The sequence below is a fragment of the Malaclemys terrapin genome, chromosome 7 (assembly GCF_027887155.1).
Source record: "Malaclemys terrapin pileata isolate rMalTer1 chromosome 7, rMalTer1.hap1, whole genome shotgun sequence".
NCBI classification, from domain to species: domain Eukaryota; kingdom Metazoa; phylum Chordata; order Testudines; family Emydidae; genus Malaclemys; species Malaclemys terrapin.
The window spans coordinates 24686695-24706527 of record NC_071511.1 but is presented as its reverse complement, the minus strand read 5'-3'; the positions used below and the strand labels follow the sequence as shown (position 1 = coordinate 24706527).

The 19833-nt window shown below is 42.0% G+C and overlaps 2 protein-coding genes across 27 annotated transcripts in view; one reads left to right on the top strand and one right to left on the bottom strand.

Moving 5' to 3' along the window:
* Positions 1-8668, bottom strand: part of DENND6A (DENN domain containing 6A) — a 38028-nt gene extending 29360 nt beyond the window's left edge. For 2 of the 3 annotated variants that reach the window (XM_054034823.1, XM_054034824.1), the window contains exons 1-3: positions 8437-8668; positions 2891-2929; positions 2745-2787 (exon numbers count right to left, since the gene is read on the bottom strand). In XM_054034823.1, coding sequence (XP_053890798.1) covers positions 2745-2787; positions 2891-2929; positions 8437-8616 — 262 coding nt within the window. In that variant the 5' untranslated portion in view covers positions 8617-8668. Of the gene's footprint in view, positions 1-2744; positions 2788-2890; positions 2930-8436 lie in introns of those variants that run through there. The other variant, XM_054034826.1, reaches the window with a different exon arrangement.
* An 8268-nt stretch (positions 8669-16936) lies between these two features.
* The window catches only part of SLMAP (sarcolemma associated protein), a 152478-nt gene continuing 149581 nt past the window's right edge, over positions 16937-19833 (top strand). For 11 of the 24 annotated variants that reach the window (XM_054036246.1, XM_054036236.1, XM_054036248.1 and 8 more), the window contains exons 1-2: positions 16967-17062; positions 17193-18656. In XM_054036246.1, coding sequence (XP_053892221.1) covers positions 18459-18656 — 198 coding nt within the window. In that variant the 5' untranslated portion in view covers positions 16967-17062; positions 17193-18458. Of the gene's footprint in view, positions 17063-17192; positions 18657-19833 lie in introns of all 24 variants that reach the window. The other 13 variants (XM_054036255.1, XM_054036233.1, XM_054036234.1 and 10 more) reach the window with 4 other exon arrangements.

Sequence of the window (19833 nt, the reverse complement as noted above, 5' to 3'; positions counted from 1 at the left end):
AAAAGCTCCATAAGCCAGGGAAGCAAAGAGTATGGCTTGGTCTCCCAAAATGACAGAAGAAATCCTAACTCCTTTAGTGACCATAGTGGTTTGGGAAGCAAAAATTCGCTTGTTCATTCCAGCAAGTAGACCTGAATTTCTAATTCATTGTCACGCGGCCTGATTCATGGCATAGAGGGGATAGAATATAAGGCCTGATAGACTGTGGCTCTTGATTCAGCTGCAAGCTAACAACCGCCTTCAAAATTTGTTCTTATGTTGTATTAGGCTTTAAATCTGAGCAGGAAAGCTTAACAAAAAAAAAATATCTTCAAGTTGTATAGCTTTTATTTTATTTGTTAATATAAACAATTGTCTAGCTAACCTCTGAAATAGCATGTTCATCCAGGGAAGGACTCTCATGAGCTATATCTTTTTTCATACACGACCATTATGATAGGAACTCTAAAGTAAGTCACACTATCAGCAACAAACAATGGTTTCTCTCCTAAAATTAATCCAGTTTTATACACTATACTCCTAGAATAATTTAATCTATTCTTTCTAAAACTATGTTAGTACTATTTTTGAGTTTAACGTTAGGTTTTATTCTTGATACATTATACTTTCCGGTGTGATTTTTAATTGTTGGATAAATTTGCAACCATTCACATTTCTAGTAATCTCAGGTGAGGGCAATACATTTCATGATTCAGAATGTAAGCCAATTATATGCAGGACTCAGGAAGGAACTGCTCCTCTACCACAGGTATTAGAACAAAGAAAATATATTATCTCAGTTTCAGTCAAGACAATAGGCAAAAATAAGTCTAAGCAAATTGTAAAAATTACATAACAGCTAAAAACATTTGGCAGAGCATATTAACAGCAAGCCTGTTTTCCCCCATCCTTCCTCTTAAAAATTACAGAATCTGAATTTTGCAGGGGGCCCAACTTGCTAATCACAAGTCTTCAACTCCCTTTGGAAGTTGAGAAGGGAGAGGATAAGTGAAAGAAGAGTTCAGCAAGCAGAACCACACAGAGTAATAGAGGCAAGGATTACAGAAACAGAAGACAGAGAGAGAGCCTAGCATTCTACTTCTAGACATGCTTTTATAACGATGAAATACAGACTTAACAAGTTAGAAGCATTTAATTATTTCAATCCAATATTCCCACCTCCTACGAACCTTAAATATTTAACCTCTGTGCCTCCGTTTCCCCAGCTGTATAACCCACCCATTTCATAGTTATATTGGGAGATTTAGTCACTGTTTATAAAAAACTTTCAGATCATCAGGTGGAAAGAAAAGCACACATTTCACAAGCTAACATTCCTAATATTTCACTTACACATAATAAACTAGGGTTCCTACAGATTAGCGCAGTACAAATAACTAGATTTTAATATTTTAAATTAGAGCTGTCAATTAATCAGTTAACTCACATGATTAATTTTTTTAATCACAATTAATTTTTTTGAGTTAATCACAGTTTTAATTGCACTGTTAAACAATAGAATACCAATTGAAATGTATTAAATATTTTTGGATGTTTTTCTACAATTTCATATAGTATTCTGTGTTGTAATTGAAATCAAAGTGTATCTTGTTTATTACCAATATTTCCACTGTAAAAAATGATAAAAGAAATGGTATTTTTCAATTCACCTCATATAAGTACTGTAGTGCAATCTCTGTCGTGAAAATGCAGATGTAGATTTGTTTTGTTACATAACTTCACTCAAAAACAAAACAATGTAAAACTTCAAAGCCTACAAGTCCACTCAGTCCTACTTCTTGTTCAGACATCGCTAAGTCAAACAAGTTTGTTTACTGTAGCAGGGTGCTGGTGCAAAAGCACCTAATTACCCCTGCTCAGCCAGCTCCAAATCAAGAGAAATAGATTGGGGCTGGTGAAACAGACCTGATGCCTGGCCTGGGGATTGGCTCCACCTGTGTGCCTGACAAGCCAGCAGTTATAAGGGCTGGGAGCCAGAAGAAAAGCCAACCAGGGAAAGGTCAGTCTCCTAGCTGTGGGCTGACTGCAGGAAAAGAGGGATCTAATCTGTAAGCCTTGTAAATAGCTCAACACTGGTGGTGGGAGAACTGTGTGTGTAAATAAAGACATGGGTACTGCATAATTGGAAGCCTCTCTGGACTTTATTGGGACAGCCATGTTTGTCTGAGCAATTGGCTGAACAAGAAGTAGGACTGAGTGGACTTGCAGGCTCTAAAATTTTACATTGTTTTATTTTTTAATGCAGATTTTTTTTGGTATATAATTCTACATTTGTAAGTTCAACTTTCATGATAAAGAGACTGTACTAGAGTACTTGTATTAGGTGAATTGAAAAATACTGTTTCTTTTGTTTTTATACAGTGCAAATACTTGTAATCAAAAATAAACAAAGTGAGCACTGTATACTTTGTGTTCTGTGTTGTAATTGAAATCAATATATTTGAAAATGTAGAAAACCACCCAAAAATATTTAAATAAATGGTATTCTATTGTTGTTTAACAGCGCAATTAATCGTATGATTAATTTTTTTTAATCGCTTGACAGCCCTATTTTAAATTAAGGTTAAACTGTGAATTTCCTGGGTTTGTAATGCTTGGGGGTGGATAATCACAACATTCCTTGTAATACAGGTTTACCCTAAATTACTGATAAGTACTGTCGAACTTAACTCTGTCTTAGTATAGTTTGGTCTGGAAGTAGAACCCACACCGATTTCAGATGACAAAGTAAAGGAAGCATTTACCTGAATTGGAATCTGGAAAAGACAAATAGCAAATACTGGTTTTCTGGAATGGAAAAAAAGCAACAGTGCAGTTTTATTTCCTGAAACACACAATTTTAAAGTGACATACTATGTAATGTACTGTATATGTAATAGCTCTTACTCACCTCTTTATCTGTAAGTTTTGAATGCTGAGGATATATTACCTACAAAAAAAAAGTTATTTTGTTTTACAACAGAATGGATAACAGACTATAATAAGTTAATCTTTTGAATAGTTGCTATGATGCAGTACTCACTGACTTGTCCACGTCTATCCTAGTTTCAGTACATGGTAGTGAAATCACATTTCACAACACTATCCTTTTTCCATCTGCTAGAGTTTGACTTTCACACTCCTCAAAATCAGTGCTCTTTCCTACTCAGATAGTCTTCATTATCACAGCTGCTAGTTATATCATAACTTATCTTCTCAACCAGTCACTGTAAAAACCTTACTGGTGCAAAAAAATGTAAGCTTACTGTCTCTCCCCCACATCTGGAAAAAAAAAAAAAGGTAGAAATTGACTGAATAAGAATGGTAACTAGTTAGAGTATGTTTGTTGAGAATTAGTGTTCACTCCAGGCTACAGCATCCCTTAACTAGATAGAGCTAACATAATTGCCACTGCAGCCACTTGAGGTGATAAAAAAAATTGTGTGCATTAAGCAACTGAAGAGAGACAAAATACAGACTTGGCTTTTGAAATAAACGCACAGCTTACGCCTCATATGCCCTTTCACCAATGTGATATCCTGTCTGTTGTTTTTTTGAAAGCCACCTGGATAAATAAGACAGGTATGTTCCAAAGTTTAAAACACTTTGGATGGAATCATGGCCCCACTCAAGACAATGGAAAGACTCCCATAACTTTAATGGAGATCAAGATTTTACCCTTTTACTTAAAACTCATATTGTATTTACAGAGATGAGTCAAATGTTACATCAGCAAGAAGGCAAAATATTTTATATTTAGACAGACCAGTACACTGAAGATTTATCTTGAGGTAATTAGAAGTACATACAAAAACTGCTTTAAAAGAATGTTAAGTTTGCAAAGACTTCCCTTTCCTTCCTGGATCATATAGAGAACATAATTGCTTGCACAGCCCTCATCATGCTCATTACATTTACAGGTCCACATTAAGATAATGATTGTAATCACATTTTATTCTTCAGGGCTTCAGCCAGTCCCCTATAGTGGTCAGGAAAGAATCCCCCCCCACCCCGATGTACAGCCTTTCCTGTATGTATTCTGGGGGTGGGTTTTACCTTCCTTTGAAGCATTCCTAAATCAGCACATTGAGGTGGTTCCAAAAATCCTCTTTATAGATGGCTGGCTGGCGAGTCTTGCTCACATGCTCAGGGTCATACAAATAGTCAAATACAGGGTCAGGAAGGAGTTCTTCCCCAGGTCAGATTGGCAGGGATCTCACGGGTTTTTTGCCTTCCTCTGTAGCATGACACATGGTTCATATACTGGGAACATATACTTAGTATTTCACCTAATCAATTCCTGCTACTGTAGGGGCCTCAGACACTGGTAGCACCTTAGTCTTTCTGGGTGAAATTTAATTGCCTGTGATATACTGGGGGTCAGACTAAATGATAGGATGGTTCCTTCAGGCCTTAAGTTCTATGAAACTATGAAAATCAGGAAGTATCATAATCAAGGTCAACCCTGCAACTTTAATTTTACAGTCTTTAAGTATATAATTATGTACTAATTTTTCCACAAGGAAAGCTTGCCTCCATCCTAGGATGGCAGTATGAGACCTGGCTTAATAATAAGGATTATAAACTTCATATCATTAATACTAGTCAGTGATAAAGGTGAAGACATGAATTTTTGATCTCCTGACTCCCAGCCCAGTTTTACAAGTGCTGAACAAGTTCTACTGCACGTATATAAATGGCAAATTTCTGAAGCTTGTAAAGTGACAAAATCTTAATGGATTTTCAGTGACATCAGAAGACACCTCTCCAACCTTAAGATCAGCCCCCTGCCAAATTTCAAATTCCCAGCACCCCAGGGTTTGGAACAGCAGTTTCAGATAAAACTACAAAACAACTTAACTTTGGCATTTTTCCCTAACTTTGTTTTCAGAAACAGCTAAACAAGTTTAGCTCGATTTTTTTCCAAACATTTCAACAGAAGGCTCTAGAGACCAAGTATGAAAAAGTTCAACCCAAGCAGTTAACCTTTCCGAAGAGCTCAATTCAGTTGGAAACAGTGGCCATATAATGGGAGTAGTAAACAACCTTAATATAATTGCTGCTACAAACTCCATCTTTAACAACGCAACTCCTGTTACCAAAAATCTGACAAAAACAAACACACACACGATCTTCTCTTTCACACACAAGAGAATAATTTAATGCCCCACTGAAATCCAGTTTGTTTTTTATTAAATTTTAGCATTCAAATAGTTTAGAATAAGAAGTTTATACTGTCTCCAAATGAAAATGCGGGGGAAATATAAGTAGGATTAATGTAATTACCAACACCGAAATATGGCCAGGATACAGGAATTTCATTCTACCAATGCAAAAAGTGCCAAATTTTATTTATCACAGGTAGACAGCACTTCATTTCTCTCATGAGAAGTGCAAGATCTCCAGCAGCCTACCAATCTCTGATAACATGCTGGAGCACTAATTCAATAAAAACTCAGAAGGAAAACTGCCATATACCAAGTCACCAACACCACCTGTAGCACTAGTAGCCAGGGTTTTCATCGGTCTCCTTTTCTATTATTACATGGGCCTCATCCTTTTCAGACCTCAAACAGAGCACATCACAGACAGAAGTATCATGGATGTTAGCAGCACAGAAATTTAGGCCTTATCTACATAGAAAATGCACCAGTCTAAATTATTTTTTAAAAAAATGAATTTAGTTAAACTGGTGCAACACTTAATATAGACACACTCTTCTTTAGATCAGTTTACATCTGATTATAGGCAGCACAGGTAGCAACATCTCTAGTTAAGGCTGCCTGAAACTTTCCGATTGTTTGTTTGGGGTTGGGTTTTTTTGGAAGGAGGTGTGGGGCCAGTTGTGTATACCTTTACCAAACTGGTTGGTTGGAAATTCTCCATGCTTGGTGCCTGCCTCAGATTGATTTTTTTTTTGGAGGGGGGGGGGGGGCGATGTTCAGCTAAAACAATTCAAACATTTCTCAGAATGAGACATGGGGAAAATGTTGTTTTCCCCTTATTAATTTTTTTTTACCACTATTATGTTGAGAAACTTTGGTGTCTCCATGCTTTAGAAGAAATACTTGAAATTCGTCAGGAGGTGGGGGGGGGGGTCACCAAGGTGTCAAGGATGTGCCTTTTGGGGCCACCATGAAAGTCAGCCAAAATTTGTCCACATTATAATCCTCTGAAAAATCTCCATTTGCATATGCTCAGTAGAGACTTGCTAGAATTAGGCAGCTTAATTCTCTGAAGATTCCATCAGTACTGAGTATGCTCCAGTACTTCACACCTAACAGTGTCAACATGCACTATCCCAACAGAGCAACTAAGCATGCTCCATTCCAGGACTGCAGGGATGAAGGCAACACTTTCCCTGCATTTGACCCTACTGGTGACTGGTGGTGCCAAGTACCAGAACTGGGGACAAATGTTCCCAATGCTCCCATTGCTGGTACCCAGGCAGTGAGGAGGAGGAGAAAACTGCCTGATTTGAAGGCACAGGGGTGAGAAATTGCGGGGGGGGGGGGGCGGGGGAATGCAATAAGGGGACAAAGGGGCAGGATGAGAGGGGAACAGAACTGAGGGGAGGACTGGGTAAATATAGGAGCCAGGGATAGCCAAAGAACTGGGGAGGGCGAAGACAAAGACAAGAAAAGGGGACACAGGCAGAGGACAAAAAGAGGCTGAGGACAGGGGAATAGCAGCAGTGGAGGGGAGAGGCCAGATATGACAGGGGCAAAAGGGTCTGTAACCACTATAGATCATTGTGGAAAGTTTTGGTTTACATTACTTGCCTCATATCACATAGGAACTGTGGAAGAGGCCGGGATAGAATCTAATTTGCTATAATGGCATTCAAATACCTTAACCATGAATACCAGAGTTTCAGCAAACCAGCGTTAATAAAACCTCATTTAATGGTGAGAGCTAAGCCACAATTCATAAATAGAGGCAATGCAAAGTGATTTGAAAATAGTGGGCATTGGAGACAACCAAATTTTACCGGCTGTTTGAAAAGAAATATATAAGACAGCCTTACTGAGTCTTGAAGATTTGCAGTTTTCTATATACGCCAGGTACTGTATTGCTCCCTCTTTCCTTTGAAAGAGTTAAGACAGAAGACCAGATGTGTGTTCATTAATTCCAGTTAAGAGAAAAACAAGTGTTCACTTCGTAACTTCCATACCTTTTGGCATCTCATAGGGTTGAGAAAGTTACCTGTACTTTGTTACTCAAGGCGAAAATCTTGTTGCTGATTAAAGACAGTTTAACTGATAGAAAAGTCTTAGACCCTAAGCATGCAGATACTTAATTTTAAAAAGAGATTTCCATAGAAATTTATGGGATTGCTTGCGTGGCAAAAGTTAAGCATGTCCATAAGCATTTGCCGAATACGGGCCACTGTGAGCTCGCCTCACTGCTGAGAAAAGCTAAAAGGACAGTGTTTAAGTCATGTGTTGCAAACAAATTAATTTATCTTTGTTGTTAGTAATACATTATAACATTAACCGAATCAAATTTTTAACTTCAATTTACTTATAGCTATTTATTCTATTTACATTTCTCTCGGCTATAACAAAGAAACACCATTAAGTCTGTTTCAACTTTGTTAAGAGCTGCAATGTCTGGGTTTCAGAAATTTAACAGTATATACTTACTAGTGATCTGGAGGAGACTGAGAAGATGGTCTACACTCAGACTGCTACATTACATCTTTTAAACCTTTATTTAATACCTAGATACTATGAAAATGATACTATTAGAGAAATGTGAAAAACACACTCATTTTGGATCAAGATGACAATAGCTCAGAAAAATGCACTGAGGGGTGATGGGCATAGGCTAAACAATTATTTGAAGTTAATTAATTCTATTACTTGTCTTGGTGTTTGCCTGCTTTTTATTTTCAAATGTAGAGGAACCCAGTCAATTTAAAATCCAGTTGTTTTAAGACCATGAGTCTAAAGTAGTTCAATATATTGCCCTTACCTCTGAGTCAAGTTTTCTGATTTCATGCAATCAAATCTCTCGTTCGCTCCTTTTTTTTTTTTTTTTTTTTTTAATTTCCTCTGTGGCTGTGTGACACACACAATAGGGGAAGTGCCCGACTCCGGGAGAGCGATAGTGAAACTGACTCTACACAAAGTGCTGTCAAACCCAAACGGCCCCCGCCAGTGCCGCTGACCTGCAGGGTCACGCAGGACGGAGGCTGGCAGGTGAGGCGCCTCCGTGCAGAGTGAGCGCCTCAGGCGGAAGGCATCTCCCCTGGAAGGCGCAGAGCGGCCCCCCGGCCCGGAGCGTTCCCCTCCTCAGTGCCAAGGGCCGGGCGAGCCCGGGGTCGGCGCGGCAGAGTCTCCCTGCGGCAAAGGAGCCAGGGTGGGATACCGCAACCCCGACCCCGCCGAGAGCGGCGCACAGGCAGCTCCACCGGCTGGGGAGAGAGGGGGCCCTCCCGCCCGCGTCGCTCACCTCCACGGCCTGGCCCAGCTCCAAGTCGAAACCCACCACGCACACGCAGTGCAGCCAGGCCGAGAAACGGTCCCAGGGCAGCAGCGACAGGCACCGGCCCGGCGCAACCTCCTCCGCCTCACAGGAGCTCCGCGAGGCCGCGCTGAGGGCGCCGCTCTGGCTCTGCTCCCGCACGGCCATGGCGCGGCCGAGCCGGCTCCGGCCCGCAAACAAACGGGGAGAGGGCGGCAGGGTAGAAAGAGAGTCACGTGACGCGCTGCGCGCTCCGTCTTCTTCGGGGACGGGAGCGTCCAAACTCGTTGGGGAGGGGAGGGAAGAGCGGGAGCGTCTAAAGCAGGGGTGGGCAACCTATGGCACAGGTGCCGAAGGCGGCACGCAAGCTGATTTTCAGTGGCACTCACACTGCCCGGGTCCTGGCCACCGGTCTGGGGGGGTGGATCTGCATTTTAATTTAATTTTAAATGAAGCTTCATAAACATTTTGAAACCTTATTAACTTTACATACAACAATAGTTTAGTTATATATTATAGACTTCTAGACAGAGACCTTCTAAAAACATTAAAATGTATGACTGACACGCGAAACCTTAAATTAGAGTGAATAAATGAAGACTCGGCACAGCATTTCTGAAAGGTTGCCGACCCCTGGTCTAAAGCGTCCCCAAGCGGGCAAGGAGGCAAAAGGGAAAGAAACCTACCGCCGTAGCGGGAGAGTTTCCAAAGCTCTCTCCATTGTATGAGGCGAGAGGGTGCAGCCACTGGGGCAGGCCCTGAACTTTGACCACTGTCACCCTGCCCGCTGTGGCCTCACAGAGGAGGGGAGACCTGCCGGTCCCTCTTTAACAGCCGTGATCCCATCTTTGGCCCTTTAATGGTACCTGACCCCTGGCTTCACAAGGGTCGTGGGGCCAGTTCCTCCATCTCGCTGGCTGCCATGGCCCATGCTGTGGCATCTTCCCCGTCTTGCTTGTTCACTGACAGGGCTCATGCCATGTCACAGAGTTAAGGCCAGAAGAGACTACCAGATCCCTATTCGCCAGGACACTAGACACCACCCCCTCACCTCTGCACCAAGCCCAAACAACCAGAATTAGACCAAAGTATTACTGCCCTCAGGAGGACTCAACTAGTGTGTCACAGGTAGAGAGCAGAAGGAACTGAGGTGCACCAATGCTTGAGAGCCCTGCAATGGCAGGGGCTTGATTATTTGAGATATACTGTTGTTCATGGTTAAGACACTAGACAGATTTAAAAGATCAGGGTCCTATTCCTGGCTCTTGCCCTCGATTACACAGGCAGTTTACACAGACTACACATTAGATTACTCTGTGCTCCATTCCCTATCTGTTAAATGGGGAAGTAATTAAAAGCCATTGCTGCACATATTTTGAGCTTTGTATGTTCTAAACAGCCCCATGCTAGCTGTTTTTTGCTTTAGGATGTATTTATTAGGTCATATCAATTCCACACAAGCAATTAGAGGGTCCTTTGTATTTTCAAGCTAATATTTGTTTTCTGAGAAACAATGTTTTCTCAGGGTTTTATGTTTCTTCCCTGAAGTGATAGATTTTTTTCAACCATAATTCCAGGCTAACAAAGGTTTGTGAGTGGGGATATTATTAAAAAATCCTTTTCCAGGTGCACTATGTGGGTTTTACTTTCCATTAAGGAAAGGAAAGTGTGGGGCCTTAACAGGTTGACACTGTGTCTTTAAAGGAATGAAAAAAAGCAACAAACATTAATATTTTTAAATGCTACTTTCTTTTCTTAAGAAGTAATATTATTTTTTCTATATACAACAATAGTTTCCTCTAACTACACTTGTACATATCATTACAGACATTTCACACATAATAGATGCCCTGCTTTTATCATTTTGCTTAGTTGTCCTGTACAGCAGATGGGATTGGATTGCCTCAGATCTATACAACTTTAGGATTCAAACCTACACTGGTTATTTCTCAGTAGCAGCTACTCTCTTGTCCCACGCTGGCAGGCCATGTGTCCTTAAGCCTCAACTTCAGTGAGGCATGAAGGTGTGAAAGTCCACTCTCCTCAGCAGAGTAATGCCGAACACTTCTTCCTCATTGCTAACAGGATTTTCAGACCAGTCAGGCTGGCTTTATATTACTGTTTGGAAACCAATATAATTAGTAATAATATAATTAAATATAATGCAATCTGTAGTGTGGATGCAGTTATATCAATAAAAGGTGTTTATATTAGTATAGATTGTTTCAATAAATAGATATAGTTATAATTTATAAACCAATATAGTTAAATTGATACAAAAGAGGTATGTAGACATGCCCTAAGGACCTAAGTTTTGCTGATTTAACTATGCCAATATACTGAAAGTGGGAATGCAGTTATACCAGTATAACTTGTTGAGTTTCAGGAAATGTAATAAGCCATACCAGTATAAGGCATTTTTATACAGATATAATTGCATCCACAGACACTAGGGCTTTTACTTGCATAATTATGTTGGTAAAAATTACACTCCTAACCAATAACTGTACTGGTGAAACTTTTAAGTGTAGACCAGTCCTTCGATGTATTGCATTTGTGACAGGCTTCTTGACTTCCCCAACACATACTTATCTGCACAAACGCCAAGTAAAATCTGGCCCTTTATCTGTCAACGCCAACCATTAAAATAGCAAATAACCCATTAGTAAATATTTCTCTGTCACTGCAACCAACCAAAGATTAGCATTCTGGGGACATGTTCTTTCATCATATATTTCCAATGCATCAGCAAAGAAAGTGACAGCCTACTACAGAACATATTTGTAGGCCATGCATCTGTGTTGTACAGCTCTCAGACAAAAAGCTCTTCAGGGATTCAGACTGGATCATTGCATAATTCAGAACTGATATGCTTTGCTACTACTTCATTTGCACCCATAGACACTCTGAAGGCTTGAATTACCATGCATTCAAATAATACTAGCTACTCTACTAATTACTGCAACAGGAACATTTCAACAATGACAGAGGGGGTGACCAAAATGTCATAATGCTGTTTCCCCTTCATTAATTAATTTTGTGAAAGCACTTCTGCTACCTAAGAAAAGATTAAGTTTCCAATCACTGCATCATAGCAGCAAAAAGGAGACTTTTTACAATAAAGATAGTATACTTTCCACACATATTAAATATTTTCAATTGCCCACATCTCCCTCCAACCCTCTAGTGGATATCAGAAGATTTTTGTGAACAAAACATTCTTGTTTGAACATGCAGATTATCTGTAATATGGTTCACAGGAAATGTATTTACCTGTTACCCTGCAATAATGCTTTCTTTTGTGACAGTTTGGCAGTGTATAGCTTGGGTTTGAGGAAAGTTAGTCTTGTAAAAGTATTGGACTAGGATGCAGATCTCTGTCAATTCACAGCTCTGCTACAAACTTCCAAATTACCTTACCAAAACAACCTCCCGCATACAATCATCACATTTTTCAAACCGATCTCTCCTCAAATACTTGCAAATCTAGATGGAACTTGCAAAATGTGTGGAAGAGTAAAACAAAATTTTAAAAATCACCGAGACCAAAACTAACAAACAAAAAACAGCACCTGATAAACCAGGGTGAGGAGTGAGTTCCAGAATTAGGGGCCCCTCATGGAAAACATTGTCCTACTATCTGTCTCTTTAGAATCCACCGGTTACCATTGCTTCAAAAGCAGCACACTAGAAGAGATGCAGACTCTCAGATACAGTAAGCAGGCCCCACTGATGTAAAATAAACACGTGTAAGTATTTGAGAGATTGGGGCCTTATCCAGCTCCTCTCTAAATTTAAATCCTATTCTTTTCATCTTTTTCCATAAGGAAGTCTCTCCATGCTGCTATTCAATTTAATTGCCGGTCTCTGGAGCCCCCTGTTTCTGCTGTGTCTCACTTGACATTGTCTGACCATTGTTCCAGGTGAGTGTGTACTACTGGTTTATATAATGGCACTATCATATTATTTTCTACATCATTCTTACACCAGGAGTTCTGAATCTTTTCTATACTGCAAGTCAATTTTCCATATCAGGACCTGCATGTCAGCAGCACCCCACCCATTTAGCTAGGATCAAGTCGTAGCCCCCTCCCACTTTGCAGTTTGAGAAAGGCAGGGTGGTTATGACTCCCAGACAATGCTCACAACTTCCAGTGTGAATACCTCTTCATTACACATCCAAATAATTTGTTTGCCTTTTTGATCACCACTGTTCAATAATCAGATCTTTCCACTGAGTTGCTCATAACACCAAGATCTTTTCCCTGAATGATTACAGTTAATTTGGAATTCATGGGGGCCACTGCAGCAAAAGATGCTGAGATTTTGAGGCAATCCTTAGGACCTGAGAAACTCCGATATCCTGAGACACTTAGGCCAGGAAGTTAGGCAGGTGTGGACATGACTCAACTGCTACTTCATTCCATTGGCCTCAAATAAACACCAATTGCCTAGGAAGAGAAATGTGATTGTGCCCTCCCTTCCATTTCCCTCATCCAATATGGTCATACAGTGTGGCCTTATTGCCATTAACTATGATGGCAGTCATCCATAAAATTCTATGGGCTTCCTGACCTTAACTAAGATGGCCACTAAAATGGCCACATTTGCCCATACCTAATATGGCTGACAAATCTTACTGCCTTTTATGCCACGTGTGGCAAGGGGTGGTTTGCCTAAATTGAGCATGTGCCAGCCAGTAAGTCATTTTTATTCCTGGCAAAAGCAATCTACAACTGCACATTCTGATGGGTATTGGTCATCCCTTGTAAAATACCCATCCACCTGTTTCTACCCTGGACCTAAAGAGGCACACTTTCTGAGAGGTACAGAACACCTCATAAAATACCCACATGGTGGTTTTGTTTGTGTGGTCTCCCTAATTTTGCTTTTACTGAAAACATTTATTTTTATTCATTTTGTGTGTGTGTTTGTTTTTTTAAGTAAAAAGGGTGCTATCTGGAGAATACCATAGCAGTGGATGTTTTAATTAGCTACTACTGTAAAATTATAATTATATACATTGAACTTAAATATGATAATTAATGGAATTTCTCCACTACACATGTATTCTCCATTCCATTTTGCCATCTTCCTTTACATCTTTCCTTTATTTCTTCATCTCGATTGACTCAAATGCCTACAAACACCAATGATTTTTCTCTTCCTTTGATTCCTTCCTCAAACACTCTTTCGTTTCTAAGCAGGATCTTTCTAAAAAATTCAAAGAAAAAAAGATATTTGGCAGGAATTCTCTGCTCACACCCTTCTCTCCTTTTCATCATCAGAACTTCCTCCCTGTGATGGGACACACCACATCCCAGTGATAGGCTAGCAAGTATTCCTGTACTCAGCTAGTGCCAATTACGCACACCTGCAGAACATGTGCAACTTGGAAAAGGCAAAGGTGACATTCTCCCTCCCCCCCTTCGACAACGAGAGCATTGCCCAGAATAGAATGACCAGATAGCAATTGTGAAAAATCGGGACGGGGGTGGGTGGGTAATAGCCTTAGGAGCCCATATTAAAAAAAGCCCTAAATATCGGGACTGTCCCTATAAAATCGGGACATCTGGTCACCCTAGCCCAAAAGGAGAGGCTGCTAGGGAGCTCCAGTACTAAAGGGAGCCCAGACTAGGTTGACCAGATAGCAAGTGTGAAAAATCGGGACAGGGAGTGGGGGGTAATAGGCACCTATATAAGACAAAGACCCAAATATTGGGACTGTCCCTATAAAATCAGGACATCTGGTCACCCTAGCCCAGCCTGAGGCAGTGACTAGCCTTTCCTCTCTCCATTCCTCTTTACTGCCCCCCCACACACTTTGAGGTACAGACTAACACTACAATCCTGATACAGTGAGGGACCCAGGAGGGCTGCTCCCAGCCAATAACTTGTGTCAGGACCTGGGAAGTGCCACCAGTGACTAGAAGTAATTGGATTCAGAAATGATGCTGGGAGTGAGCTGAACTCCTGCTGGGAACAGAGAGATTGCCTAGGAGTGGGGGCGCCCATAAGAGACCTAGGGGCAAGAGACTCAAAAAGATTTTGGTAGAGCCCAGGCTGAGAGTTGGACAGCTACACTCCCTTGTCTCCTTTTTTACCACTTTTCTAACTTTAAAATGTCCTTATATCTGCTTCTTGTCTCTAAATCTCTTTACTCAGATGAATCTAAATTCTGCTGTACTTTCTATCACTTCCTCCCTCTCCCTGATCCCCTTTATTTCTTTCCTACTTTCATACAGCATACCTTAATACAGTAGCCTAGATAATATAAAAACTTCTTAGAGAACTGATTTTCAACTTGTGGTGTGTGGACCTCAGTCATATGGTATATGGGTAAATTTGAGGTATAGGGAAAGAATAACAATTTACTAAAAATCAATTTTGAAGGTGGTATGCCAAATATTTTTGAGTCTTGGAAGTGATATGCAATGTCTTGAAGTTTGAGAATCACTTGTGTAGATCCATCTTGCTTCTACTAGGACATACCCATTGCCCTTTTATTTCCGAAAACATGCCCTCTTGTTTTTCACCTTAGATTTGACTTCCCTGTCCCTAACTCCTTATTTGATCTACTGTCACCTGGCTTCTGCACCCTCCACTCCAGTAAGATCACTTTTCTTGCCAAGTCCAAAGACCTTATTGTCATTTTTTTTCTGCGTTGACCTTTCTGTTACTGTCAATCACTCCCTCATCTGCTTGGGCTTTTGATTCATCCAGTTCCTCCCAACCTCATTGACAGTTCACTGTGTCTCTTTCAAATGGTTGTTTCTCATTCTCCTCACCTTTTTCCAATGGCATCCTTCAAAGCTCTGTCCTTGGTTCTCTCTTCTTTCTATATACCCTGCCATGGAATGATCTTATCTGCCACCATGGCTTCATTTTCTAGTTCTTTAATCATCTTCTGCTAGATTGCTTTAGAGAGGAAGCATAGCCAAGTGAATAAACCACTAGACTGGGACTTAGGAAACCTGGGTTCTCTTCTTGACTCTGCAATCTTCCTTGCTCTGTGCTGATCTGTAAAATGCGGATAATAATGTTGACTTCCTTTCTAAAATGCTTTTAGATAGGCTTATGAAAAGCACTATATAAGAGATAGGTATTATTATATTGCTGATTAAGGCTATGAGTTTGTTATGGAAATTTGTAGTAAATTTCACAGCAGAGATGTGGGGAAAAATAAGTCACAGAAAAGTTACTAAATAATGTAGGTTTTGCTACATTAACATACCCAAGAATATAGCACAGGTACTGAAAGGTGAGGCTGCAACGTGTTGGAGAGAGCGCTCACCTTGCACTAATCCTGCAGCAGAGGCTCCTGTCCCATGCAACTAGGCCTGGCTCCCTGCTCTGGGAAATGCGACCTGGTGCATGGGGTCACATCACAGCACCATTCAGGTTTGGCATACCTGCCCCTATGGAGATGTGAACAGACCAAACCTGAGTGGTGTTGTGACCTCATGTGCCAGATCTCAATGCCACTCAGTTTGGGAGGCCTAATCAAATGTGTTTTTTACAGTCATTGCCAATATTTCACGGACAATTCAAATTCATGATTTCTGTGACCACCATGACCTGTGACAAAATTACAGCTGTATGTGATGACTCACCAATCTCTGTCCTCTCCTGGCCTTTCCCCTTCAGTTCAGTTCAGTCATGTCAATGTCTTTTCCACACCTTATTCTGTCGCAATCAGAAGCTGTGATTACACTGAGACACCCCAAAATATAGACTTATTACACAATATTTAGCAAGTAAGTGCTGTAGGTTTCATGTCATGGTGGTAAGAACATAAAAATTGAGGCTAAGGCAAGAAGATACAGAGGGAACACAGGAGGTTGTGACAGGAGGAACTAAATTTTTATGTGCATGAAAAGTACACTTAGGTTTGTAAGTGCAGTCCTGCCTTAGAGCTTTATTTAAACTAAGATGAAATGCAGCCCCATGAAATGGGTGAGTTTTTAGTAACTTCCCCACTCTGTGTGTGTGTGTGTGTGTGTGTGTGTGTGGAGAAAGGGCACTGGGATCCGCCCAACTCAGCCACTCTCACTTTCAGGGGCAGCATCTCTGAGTCCCGACTGCTCCACCTTCTAACCCTTCCTCAATGGAACCTCCTTCTCCAGCTTTGGGGCAATGGCTTTTTCTCTCCTCCTCCATCAGCCCCAGAGCAACACCCCTCTTTTCTCTCCACCCGCTCTTCACGGAGGACAACATTCCTGTGTGCCAACCTCTCGGGAAAGCCTCTCTCAGCCCCGCCCCACGCCACACCCTCCAAGCGCCGTCCCGGTTCCCCTCGCTTCTCGCTCTCCAACCCGGAAGCGGAGCCCACAGGAGACATCAGGGTCAGGGCTGGGGAACAACGTTCCGCCGAGGCTTCATTGGACCCAGCACGCAGGTGCACGCGCTCCACATCTGCGCACTGCTGTGCGAGCGAGATCGACGCCTGCGCAGGAGCGGGTAGGCGGTCGCTGGCTGATCCTTCGGTCAGGCCCAGTTCAGAGCGGCTCCTCCCTCTCCCGGGTGCCAGCCCCCCCTTCCCCTCCCCGGCAGCGCTGCTGCTGCTACTACACCGGGTAGGTTTCCAGTCACTATGGCGGCTGCGGCTGGGAAGGTAAGAAGGGAGGGAGAGAGCGGAGCGCTCGCGTGCCCCTCTGCCGTTCGCTGGGCCGGGGAGCCCCGGGCCGGGGCAGGGGGCCGCCAGGCCGGGGCTCAGCCTCATCGGGTTTGTTTTGGTTTTGCAGGTCAGGAGAAAGTTTTCGTTGTCGGCGGCCGCCTGAGAACGACACTGAGCGGGAGGCATCCGGGCCCGGCCTCCAGGCCTCTCCCGTAGCCGGAGCAGGGCCAGCCCCGCTGGGCTAGCGGAGACCTTGCTCCTCAGGAGAGAGCGACAAACGGCATCCCGATGCGCAGCCACCTGCGGAGACCCTGAGCGGAGCAGATCCCTCCCCCTTTGGCCGGGCGGCGGGACACCTCGGGGGGAATCTCCCGGAGACTTACTGGTAGCTAGCCCCCGTGAGAAACATCCCCTGCCCTCCTAAGGCAACCCGCCTCACTGAGACATCCACGCCCCGCCAATCTGAGGGGCGATCCCTCCTTCTGTCAGCCCAACCTTCGTGAGCTCCTGCAAGCCCCCTGTCTGCCACCTCTCCTCCGAGTTGAGGAGGCCCTCGCCCCTTCAGTTCGTCCTGGAAGACCATTCCTCTTAGTGTCTCCCTGGGTAGCGAAGAGTTTGAAGCCCTTCTCCACCCTTTATCAAATTCCTTACCTGAGTGGCCTATTGAAACTCCTAGCCTCAGGTCAATTTTTTCTGGTGTAGGGGAAGAGACCAGTGTAGCTTTGCTACCTCTAGTCGAGGACCACCCACTCTACTTTATCTTACTGTCTGACGAAGATGAAATGTGGACTGTCATGTGGGTCAACTAAACGGACTGTCTTTTGTGGAGCGAATGCTTCATACGCATTCTCCAACTCTTGATCTGGGCTGTGAGGCTGCCTGGACGCTACACCTTTTTTATTCCTTGCCCCCCACCCCCTAAATCTTTCCTTGCTTTCCTGCTGCATTGGTTAAAATTTTGGTAAGTGCTGTTTACGGAAGGAAAAAAAGAAGGCAGTCTGAATCCCCAACACAAGTATTTGTGTGTGACTCATCTTCTTGGATTTAAAGACATCTCCACCTTCAGGGAGTCTTGCTTCTCTTCTGTGAAGTCAGATGTTTGTTCCTGTTCTTCCTGATGAGCATGGATTGAAAGTTGCACCTTCTAGATTTTTTCCAGGGTGCTGCTGATACTATTAAAGGACATAATGGGGCTTTTTCACTGGATTATTGCCAGGATCAGTTTACACACTGCAACAATGAGTTGTTAGGCATCTCATGTACAGGTAACATTTGTCCTGCTTTAATGTAAAATTGCTGGGGAGATTGGGGATAAAAATTTGTCGAAGGCCGTCTGGATCAGGAAGAGTTTCTCTTCATCCCTGTTTGGCGTGACATCCCCAATCTGTCCTCGATGCCTTCAGCCTTGGCTATCTTCACTTGCCGCCCGAACTCTCACCCATTTCAGGAGCGTCATGTCTACCTGGACGAGCCTGTCAAAATCGGCCGTTCGGTGGCTCGCTGCCGGCCAGCTCAGAATAATGCTACTTTTGACTGTAAAGTGCTGTCCAGGAACCATGCCCTTGTCTGGTTTGACCACAAGACAGGCAAGGTAAGTCCATTTGTGTTTGTAAGGGAGAGAATAATTAATGAAATACTAGATTATTTTAATCAAGGATTGGGTTTCTACAAGTTCCTGTAAATTGCAACTGGCTTGAAGTTTCCCTCTAAATAGTCAGTATGGTTACATTTGAAGCAAGTAAGGTGTATGTTGTCATCACGAATTCTGATTTTCAGTTAAATTGATAAAGCCCTGCTAAAGGAAAAGCTTGAGAACAGGATTTATTAAACATCATACAAACATAAAATTGTTAGCAGAGGGAACTGGTGGATCCTGAAGATTTCCCTTGTTCATTCCTGCAAAAGTATGGTGTCAGAAGTCTTATTCTATGTAACACAAAAACTGAAATATAAAACCTGAAAAAGTTACGGTAAGCAAATGCTGATTTTGGAAACTTGTTACTATAAATTTAGGGAGCATTTCTCTAAGAGAATTGTTGTTTTTCTTAAAGCACAGTTCATTGTGTATAAACAAATGTTTAGTCTTTCTAATATGTACAATGTATTTTATATTGGGTAAAAGGCTCACAATTTTAGTGGTAGAACATGTCATTTTGAGTAACTGTCACAAAAACAAAGCAGTATAAATGGCTAAAATCTGTTTTATATGGTATTCTATGTACTTCCATATTTTGAAGGTGGGACAAAATATTTTAGTATTAACTTATGTGCTATCAGGATAACATTAGCTGCAGTGATTATAATTAATGGCCTGTGAAATCTGCTCTCAGTGCTAATGAGATGGAGTTAAAATATGCAGTATGTTATCTTAACCTGGGCCTGGCCCTCTCAAATAAGGATGATGGCTGTCATAAAATGAAGTTTAGGGGCTTTGTAATACTAGTTTTGTCCACTAGGGACTGACCTGGGTTAAACAAAGCTATTTTAAGCTATCATGTTAAATTTCAATTGCTAACTAATAGCAAAAGCTGTTCACAAGCTTCAGTCACTCAAAAAGCAGTGTGCTTTTAAAATGTGTATTAAAAATTCCCTGGCCTAGTGCTTCCTTATTTACTGTTCAGTTTTGTACTCTGATGCTTCTCTTACTGTATATGTCCTTCTATGAAGTACTTTTCAATAATTCAGTTAATTCTAATTGAATAGTCAGGTAACCAACTGTTGTTTAAAATTGTGACCCAGCATAAGGAGCAACATGGTACAGTAAGAGT